This window comes from Ruditapes philippinarum, unplaced genomic scaffold (genome assembly GCF_026571515.1).
Source record: "Ruditapes philippinarum isolate M1 unplaced genomic scaffold, ASM2657151v2 ctg7099_1_1_1_1, whole genome shotgun sequence".
Classification (NCBI taxonomy): Eukaryota; Metazoa; Mollusca; class Bivalvia; order Venerida; family Veneridae; genus Ruditapes; species Ruditapes philippinarum.
Genome location: NW_026864423.1, coordinates 63,299 through 74,677, shown reverse-complemented (window position 1 = coordinate 74,677; position 11,379 = coordinate 63,299). Strand labels below are relative to the sequence as shown.

General features: G+C 30.2%; 1 protein-coding gene across 1 annotated transcript; it reads left to right on the top strand.

Moving 5' to 3' along the window:
• Positions 1-205: 205 nt before the first annotated feature.
• On the top strand, positions 206-2,503 carry LOC132725517 (deoxycytidylate deaminase-like; the record flags this gene model as incomplete). Its single annotated transcript, XM_060710654.1, is given in 2 exon segments — positions 206-419; positions 2,133-2,503. Coding segments are annotated over 2 exon segments (272 nt in total), but the record flags the coding sequence as incomplete, so codon positions are not given.
• Positions 2,504-11,379: the final 8,876 nt, after the last annotated feature.

The window sequence follows — 11,379 nt, the reverse complement described above, 5'->3', positions numbered from 1 at the left end:
CAGACCAGCCTGCGCATCCGCGCTGTCTGATTAGGATCCATGCTGTTCGCTTACAGACCCTATAACAAGTACATGTAAATAAACTGATAGGAACAACATGGATCCTGATTAGACTGCTCGGATGCGCAGGCTGGTCTGGATCCATGCTGGTCGCAAACCCATTATGTTGGTTTTGTCGTGACGCGTCTCATATTCTATATTTTAGTTTGTCACTCGGAGATGAATGCCATCTTAAACAGAATTTCCTCAGATGTCCGTGGCTGTAAATTATACGTGACATTGTTTCCATGCAACCAATGTGCCAAAATTATAATACAAGCTGGGATAGCGGAAGTGGTATATTATGACGATAAGCACGATTTTAAAATCGAAACTCAAGCTTCTAAACTTATGCTGGAAAAAGCTGGCGTTAAAACCAGGTATGTTCAGTGACCAATCTCTGACACAAGTTCAGATGTCTTTAAGTTATTTCTTGCATGCGTAGCGTAAATTACGAACTGATTTTAATCAGACTGGTTCAGTGTGCACCCTAGATATTTGCCAAATAATTAAACTATGCCTAAAAACCAGGTACGTTCAGTGAGTCAATTTAAACTATGCCTAAAGATCTCTGTTGAATCATTGAAACTAGCGTAAAAACCATTAAAGGTACCTTCAGGAAGTCATGTTATACCGAGACCAAAAGATCTTTGTTAACTAATTACACTGTACGTCAAAACCAGGTACGTTTAGTAAATCAAATTTTACTATGTCTTAAATGATATTTGTAGGCCAATAGAAACTATCGTCAGTTTCTTTCAGTAAGTCATATTTTACCCTGTCCAAAAGATTGTTGTCAACTTAATGAAACTTTTGTCAAACCCAGGTGCGTATAGTTAGAAATTATACTGTTGCTAAAAGGAATAGATTTAACTTATTGTAAAAAGCGTAAAACTATAAACGTTCAGTAAATCACACTATGTTCAAGATCTTTGTAAACTTATTGAAACTAGCGTGTTCGATGAGGCACATTTTTGTCTAGTGTCAAAACAAGGTCCAGTGAGGGATATTTTACTGTATTTAAAGGATCTTTGTAAACAAATTGAAACTAGCATCAACACTAGGTACGTAAAATAAGGCACATTCAACGAGTCCAAAAGAACTTTGAAAACAAATTGAAACTAGCGTCAATACCATGTACATTCAGAAAAGCACATTTTACTGTGCTCAAGGTCTTTGTCAATTTATTTAAACTAGCGCCAAAACAAGGTGCGCTTAGTAAATGGCATTTTATTATGTTCAAACCATCGAAACTAGTGTCTAACCCAGGTGCGTTCAGTGAGGCACATTTTATCAAGGACAACTTATATTGAAACAAGTCATAAAACATGCAGGAACGTTTTGAAATACGCATTTCATTATGATAAAAAATCATCAACTTTTTGAAATCCAGAAAAAAAACTTCACCGTGTTTAAAAGAATTATCAACGTTGTCAGAATCTGGAAGGCCAATTTAATTACATTTTACTCCCAAACAATTAGCACTTGCCAATCCATTGAAACATTCTTAGTATGTTATGCTATAGTTAAACGGCTTGCGTCAAAACCGCATATCATGTTAAAATGTCCAAAACATTCAGTTTCAACTTCTGATATTGTGTTACTCTTTGTTCAGTTTATTTGATTTAAAGCAATGAATCGCTTGTGTATATATACATATTTAAAATATAAAAAAATTGAAACGAATAGTAAGGCACAGGAACATTTTATAACTAAATAACCATAAAATCGTAAACGGAAATCGAAGGTCACAATGCGTATCTATATCGTTGCCCCATTGTGGAATAGGGACTCATTTTACACATGTGCGGGTTATTCTCTGCTGAAAACAAATCTGCAATGGACAGGAATCAAAGAAATGTTCTGTGGATGTTACATGCTTTAATTCTTTTGCATAATTATATGGAATACCTCCTTTCATCAGAATGAACTGCCTATCTCTGATTTGTGTTTAGCAAAGAATTACCCGTGCATGTGTGATAACGGTACATTTTATAAATTAGCAGATTGCATAGAGATGGTGACGATATGGATACGCAACATTGATATTGAACAAACAACCTGATTTTAAACACTATTTATATATATTTCAGACGATACGAGCCAACACAACTGGAATTTAGAATTGGACAGATAGAAAGTAAACTGTGATTCCATAAAAAAACACACACACAGACAGACAGACAGACAGACATAAAACGATACCAGCCTAGAGGACAACTAAACAATTTATTATTTTATTTGCTGGATAAATATTCGGTATTTACACAAGTTTTTATTACAATAGATGTGCTTACATACAGAAAAAACAACAACCTTTTATGGTGAAAATTATACGAAATTTTTGCTACGTTTTTCATAGTTTCTGTTTTTTGTATATAAAGATGATGAGACCAATTGGTTAAACATTGATTACTTTGTGAAAATACATGGCTAAATTTACAAAAATAAAATGAGGCGCGCATTATATGACTTATTTCAAACCCGGTAATTTAATTTAGTATAAAACCTTCACTCATTGAGTGTCTTCTATTTATCACACTGAGATGTGAGAAAAATGTGGATATTTTTCACTTTGATGTCGAGAAAAAAAACGAAACATATATTCTCTTGGTAGTTGATTAACATTGAAGCGCAGGAAAGTGACACACGTCAAGAACATGACGCCAGACGCGACGCAAATAAAAATAATTCATGTACGGATTTAAAAAAATTTTTTTTAACCCATTACCCGATATACACGCCTTTTAACGCCTTTTTATCCCTCCCCCTTTTTGTTGTCTCAAATGGTGAAAAATGCCTTATTTAGGCCCCCAACACTTGTTTTTGTTTGAGAAATGTTGTTTAAAAAAAGTGACCAATTTTTCGGCGCGGACCCCCAACCAAAAGATACATCAGGGCGTTGCCATAAGGGGGATGTGCCCCTTTCTGTTTGGGGGGGGGTGAAGATGGGGCGGAAGTTCCCCTCATCGCCAAGAAAATTTTGGACTTGTGAGAGGCTAAAAATGACCCCACATCGATCATTTGGTAACGTGTAACCAACGGTGAAAAGCATTTGACTGTATCTCAATCCATTGAGAAGTTGCAGCACTTTGAAATAAATAAATTTTGATGGAAAAAAATCAACGCAAAATAGTGATTTTTGGCAATTTTGAGATGTCCCCTCGTTGCCATGGTAACAGGAAATTTATGCCTGGGCATGTCGTTACATAGACAATGGTCCAGTCAACATTTGTGCCAAGTTTGATTAGTATTGAAGCAGTTTTTATAGTTTAATAGCAATTTGAACTTGTAACGGGAGACTTTGCAATGAAAACAGCCATTTTTCACCAAATGCTCATGAAGTAATGGGTTAATGTGAAAAATTCTACAAAACAACAATTTCTCTTCTAATTTATATGTTAGGCCATGTTTAAATATGGAAAACGCGATTTTGGCTAATTTCAGGTATTTTCATCATTTTCTGTTAACCCATTTCCGGATATACACGCCTTTTAACGCCTTTTTCACCCCTCCCCCTTTTTGTTGTCTGAAATGGTGAAAAAATGCCTTATTTAGACCCCCAACACTTGTTTTTGTTTGAGAAAAATTTTGTTTAAAAAAGTGACCACTTTTTCGGCGCGGCCCCAACCAAAAGATACATCAGGGGTTGCCAGAAGGGGGATGTGCCTCCTTCTGTTTGGGGGGTTTGAAGGTGGGGCGGCTGTTGTGAGAGGCTAAAAATGACCCCAAATAATAGAAAATACTAAAACAATATGGTAAACCGTAAAGGTTGCGCTGCAGGTACTGGAACTGAGCAAGACGATTGGTCCAGCGGAAAAGTTGCACTGTAGGTACTGCTTAATTCTGAGTAAAATCGATTGGTCTGCATGTAGATTGAACTGTGGCTTCTGGTACTAAGCAAGACGATTGGTTCGTCATGTAGGTTGATTTCTATGTACTGGTACTGAGCGAGAGACGTCTGGACCAGCTTAAAGGTTGTACTGTAGGTTTTGGTTCTGAGCAAGATGATTGGTCCACATGTAGACCTCACTGTAGAGCAAGACGATTGGTCCATCATGTAGGTTGCACTGTAGGTACTCGTACTGAGCGAAATCGCCATAAAGAAATATTATCGAATTCCTACGCGTCCTGAACACCAATACAAACAGCAAATGCAAATCAATAAATGAGCCGCGTCACGACAAAACCAACGTAGTGGGTTTGCGAACCTGCATGGATCCAGACCAGCCTGCGCATCCGCGCAGTCTGATCAGGATCCATGCTGTTCGCTTACAAACCCTATATCAAGTAGAGAAACAGATAGCGAACAGCATGGATCCTGATCAGACTGCGCGGATGCGCAGGCTGGTCTGGATCCATGCTGGTCGCAAACCCATTATGTTGGTTTTGTCATGACGCGGCTCAAATAGAACTTTCATATACAAAACGTAACGAAATATTAGTGTGTGGTTATTGTCCAGGGGCATTATGTATACTTTAGAAATATATGTATCTTGATTGGCATAAAAATGCATTTTTATTCATGCATGGCGGGACTGGAATTTTTTTAGAGATTTTTCTCAATTTGGTGAAAGTCAATACCAACAACGTATGTGCACTGACTCTGACTCTGATCTGTTTTTCCAGAATAATTATTCTAATTGTGAAAAATGACCCAAAATTAAAAAGCGTTGCAACGCTTTTCACTTTAATCGGACTGGGAATAGCAGAAACATACGATATTTTATGTGCTCCAGTTGATATATGTGAAAAATTAAAATTTTATATATTTTAGACTTTCGGACCTCCTTGACGTCCTTAAATTTAGCATGGAGTTAAGATGTCTTCATAGCACTGAAGTCTAATAACATATAGAAATAACATGACGGTTATGAATCTTATTTTAATTCTCTCCAGTCAGTCGCCATTTATTTCGTTTCTTAACAGAACAGACACCGGTGGAACAGAACTTTTATTCAAGAATACATAGAACACCATCTCACAAAATATGTCATCTTTACATTATATACAAAGTCGAATAACATGTTGTACTCATAATTATACATTGTACTACTAAATACAATATAATTACATGTATACATTTTACTACCAATTATAATATAATTATACATTTTACTATACCAAATATAATATAATTATACCTTTTACTAGCAAATATAACATAATTATACATTTTACTACCAAATATAATATAATTATACATTTTACTACCAAATATAATATAATTATACATTTTACTACCAAATATTATGAAATTATACATTTTACTACTAAATATAATATAATTATACATGTTACTATCAAATATAATATAATCATACATTTTACTACAAAATTTAATATAATTATACATGTTACTACCAAATATAATATAATCATACATTGTACTATCAAATATAATATTATCATATATTTTACTACGAAATATAATATAATCATTCATTTTACTACCAAATATTATAAAATTATACATTTTACTACCAAATATTATATAATTATACATTTTACTACCAAATATAATATAATTATACATTTTACTACCAAATATTATAAAATTATACATTTAACTACTAAATATAATTATACATGTTACTACCAAATATAATATAATCATACATTGTACTATCAAATATAATATAATCATAAATTTTACTACCAAATATAATATAATCATACATTTTACTACCAAATATTATAAAATTATACATTTTACTACCAAATATAATATAATTTTACATTTTACTACCAAATATAATATAATTATACATTTTACTTCTAAATATGATATAATTACTTGTAAACATTTTCTACCAAATATAAAATTATCATACATTTTACTACCGAATATAATATAGTTTTACATTTTACTACCAAATATAATATAATTATACATTTTACTTCTAAATATAATATAATTACATGTAAATATTTTCTACCAAATATAATATAATCATACATTTTACTACCAAATATTATAAAATTATACATTTTACTACCAAATATAATATAGTTTATACATTTTACTACCAAATATAATATAATTATACATTTTACTTCTAAATATAATATAATTTTACATGTTCCTTCTAAATATAATATAATCATACATTGTACTATCAAATATAATATAATCATACATTTTACTACCAAATATAATATAATCATACATTGTACTATCAAATATAATATAGTCATACATTTTACTACCAAATATAATATAATTATACATTTTACTACCAAATATAATATAAATATACATTTTACTACCAAATATAGAATAATTATACATTTTACTTTCAAACATAATATAATTATACATGTTACTACCAAATATAATATAATCATAAATTTTACTACCAAATATAATAAAGTTTAACATTTAACTACCAAATATAATATAATTATACATTTTACTTCTAAATATAATGTAATTACATGTAAACATTTTCTACCAAATATAATATACTCATTCATTTTACTACCAAATATAATATAATTATACATTTTACTTCTAAATATAATATAATTTTACATGTTACTACCAAATATAATATAATCATACATTGTACTACCAAATATTATAAAATTATACATTTTACTACCAAATATAATATAATTATACATTTTACTACCAAATATAATATAATTATACATTTTACTACCAAATATTATAAAATTATACATTTAACTACTAAATATAATTATACATGTTACTACCAAATATAATATAATCATACATTGTACTATCAAATATAATATAATCATACATTTTACTACCAAATATAATATAATCATACATTTTACTACCAAATATTATAAAATTATACATTTTACTACCAAATATAATATAATTTTACATTTTACTACCAAATATAATATAATTATACATTTTACTTCTAAATATGATATAATTACTTGTAAACATTTTCTACCAAATATAAAATTATCATACATTTTACTACCGAATATAATATAGTTTTACATTTTACTACCAAATATAATATAATTATACATTTTACTTCTAAATATAATATAATTACATGTAAATATTTTCTACCAAATATAATATAATCATACATTTTACTACCAAATATTATAAAATTATACATTTTACTACCAAATATAATATAGTTTATACATTTTACTACCAAATATAATATAATTATACATTTTACTTCTAAATATAATATAATTTTACATGTTACTACCAAATATAATATAATCATACATTGTACTATCAAATATAATATAATTATACATTTTACTATACCAAATATAATATAATCATACATTGTACTATCAAATATAATATAGTCATACATTTTACTACCAAATATAATATAATTATACATTTTACTACCAAATATAATATAAATATACATTTTACTACCAAATATAGAATAATTATACATTTTACTTTCAAGCATAATATAATTATACATGTTACTACCAAATATAATATAATCATAAATTTTACTACCAAATATAATAAAGTTTAACATTTAACTACCAAATATAATATAATTATACATTTTACTTCTAAATATAATATAATTACATCTAAACATTTTCTACCAAATATAATATAATCATTCATTTTACTACCAAATATAATATAATTATACATTTTACTTCTAAATATAATATAATTTTACATGTTACTACCAAATATAATATAATCATACATTGTACTAATTATATTATATAATCATACATTTTACTACCAAATATAATATAATCATACATTTTACTACCAAATATTATAAAATTATACATTTTACTACCAAATATTATAAAATTATACATTTTACTACAAAATATAATATAGTTTTACATTTTACTACCAAATATAATATAATTATACATTTTACTACCAAATATAATATAATTACATGTAAACATTTTCTACCAAATATAATATAATCATACATTTTACTACCAAATGTTATAAAATTATACATTTTACTACCAAATATAATATAGTTATACATTTTACTTCTAAATATAATATAATCATACATTTTACTACCAAATATAATATAATTATACATGTTACTACCAAATATGATATAGTTATACATTTTACTTCTAAATATAATATAACAGGTCTCGACACTAACTTTTTCAGCAGGTGGTATGCCGGACCACTGGATCCAAAATTCAGGTGGTCCTTTCTGAACACAGGTGGTCCATTTTTTTACTCATTTGTTTTTAAGGAAACTTCAGATTTAGAAGAACTACACTTAAAATTGGTGACAGAGACATACATGTATTTATTATTAGATTTATAACAACTGAAGAAAACATGTATATTTTCTATTTCAATCTTAGATCAGATAGTAAGTCATTGTAATCCTATTAAGTATATATTATCTCATTGAAAAATACATGACAGTACTCATACTTCGGTTACGTGACTTCTTCCGCAACTCAAGTTATGACTGATGTGAATGACTTATTTCCTTACTGTTATTCAAATACTCATTGCTGTTTCCTGGTAAGAATAATAATTGCTTTTTATAGATTAAAATTTTTAATTAAACTATTAAGTTATTATATTCTTGTCTTTGAAACAATGAAATATTAATGATAAACAGAAAAATTCCTACATTATAATTGAGCTTATCTTCCTCACAGATTTATTATACATGCTTGTTTGTTGAAATTTATTTATTTTTGACAAAGTATTTATAACCTTTTAAAGTACTTTAAATAAGAAAAAAATGGATCTCTGATCGTTTAAAAAAGTAGACAAAGATTACTAGATATTCAATTTTTCCTTTGCCTTTGTTTGCACCATTATTCATGTGTTTATCCGATATCCCATAGTGATACAATGTTATAAATTCAATGCAGTACTAGAGACATTTGAATGAATTTTATACTTTAATTATTAAAATAATTTTCTACTTTTTTAACTACACTGTTAGCGAGTTAATAAAAGGTTATGGATGTCCAAAGATCTTTTTGAACTAATGAGATGAATGAACATATACCTGTACATCGGAGAAATGGTTTTAAACAACAATTAAACAACACGTTCTTCGACCAAATAACCATTCTCCCAGATGAGCCCTCGCCATTTGGAAAATTCAAGTGGTCTAACGGACCAGTTGCCTGTAAAATTAGGTGGTCCTTGCCAAAATCAGGTGGTCTCGGACCAATGGACCACCGCTAATGTCGAGGTCTGTATAATCATACATTTTACTACCAAATATAATATAATCATACATTTTACTACCAAATATTATAAAATTATACATTTTACTACCAAATATAATATAGTTATACATTTTACTACCAAATATAATATAATTACACATTTTACTTCTAAATATAATATAATTACATGTAAACATTTTCTACCAAATATAACTATACAATTTACTACCAAAATTTAGTCATTTTGAATCTAAATGAAAAAAAAAATGGCGCGCGCAACTTACACTTGGAAATTGTTTGATAGGATACGCAACTGTGCTGTGTAGGAGCACATTTGTCTCGTTGCACATTTGTCTCACGAAGTGTAACCGATGTGTTCGTAAACATTCATATTTGAGACAAATTGGAAATGAGACAGATGTGTCCGACATACAATAGAAAGGACACTCTAAGCACATTTGTCTCACATTTTCCATAAAATTCTTAAAAGGTAATGATTACACCCATCTGTATACCGGCTACCAGCCATTGTTCTGTGTTTTCTGTATTTATAATACCGTTTGTGGTCACTTCCGGTCAGTCAAAAATTCATAGGAGTCATATATTAAATTATAAAAATATACCTGTTCTGCATGTCACAATGAAAATTTTTACAAGTGCAGCATCCAGAACCTAAAACCACATGCAGCAAGTCTATTCTTATCGTTATTAATTGTGATACGTTTATTTTCAATGCTTAAAGTTTTATAGAATTTAATGATTTATGGCACTAGAAATATTCTTAACAAAAACAAGGTAGTATCTACGGTTGCATCAAGGGGACATACAATTTTCTTATCTATTACGTGCGCACACGATGGCTTTTACGTGGCCACGCGATACTATTACGTGCGCACGCGATAGCAATTACGTTCTCACGCGTATACGTATTCCGCATTTGGACCCTGAGCGGGAGCCTCGCATGAATAGTTCGACGCCCCGTGTATGTGTCGAACCTACAGTGGTTAGGGGCAAGTGGTTTTTTTGAAATCACTCGGCCACGGAGGCCCTTAAATGATCTACAAAAGAAAATAAGAAGACCATTACACACTATTTTGTTTTCATCTGAGATATATGTATAAAAATCGTCATTCTTTCAGATCCGCCATTGAAAAGCACTTAAAACATGCATGAGTTCCTGAAATAATCCGGGTTATGCTATAATTATGGAATATCGGGCCACTCAGAATCGGGCGAGACGCGACATTCCGATGAGTCACGAAGCGAGACACGATATTGTAACACGAGATCTCGCAATGTCGAAGTATCCCGTACCACGAGATTTCCGAAATGAATAAATTTTTATTTCTTTAGATAGGGCAAGTATGAATTTATTAATATTCAAATAATGATTTCTGAGGAAGTTAGATGCTTGCAACCCAAAGAAATTCGCGATAAATGTGAAATAATGCGTCATAAAAGTAGAAGAATGTAAACAAAGTAGTATTTTGACATTCTAAATTCACTTCAACTGTACAAACTGCAAAAAAGCAGCAGATGAAAAAATGCTTCAGGTACTAGTAATTAGCCAATGAGTAACTTTTTGGAGCTATAAAAGTATACCAAAAGCAAAAAAGCTTTAAGAATACAAATAAAAGCATTTCTCTGGCATAACTGGCCTTTAAGTGATTTTATGTAGACTATAAAGGGAATACTACTTAGCGGTATATGACCTATAATCAATTTCTTGTCTGGCGTCGACGAAAGAGACGCGACATTTCGCTAGACGCGAGATTTCGGCGTGATGCGAAACGAGTCACGATATTGTATCATTCAATATCAACCGATTACGGTGTTCCGTTTGGACATAGTTACATTTTTGTCTCCCTGAACAGCTATGCACAATGGTACAAAGGTGAAATTGAGATGGTACGATGATTAAAACACGATGGCACGATGGTGAAATCACGATGATGCGATGATACGATAGAGAAAATAATATCGCGTTTTCATCATCATACCATCGCAGTTTCATCATATCGTACCATCGTATTTTCACCATCGTAACATCGTCTTTCAAAATAGTAACATCACGTTTTCATCATCGAGACTTCGTTGTTTATACCATCGTACAATCGGTGTTTCACTATCGTAAGTAGTATATGCGCCTCTTTAGCGCCCCGACTGCGCATGCGC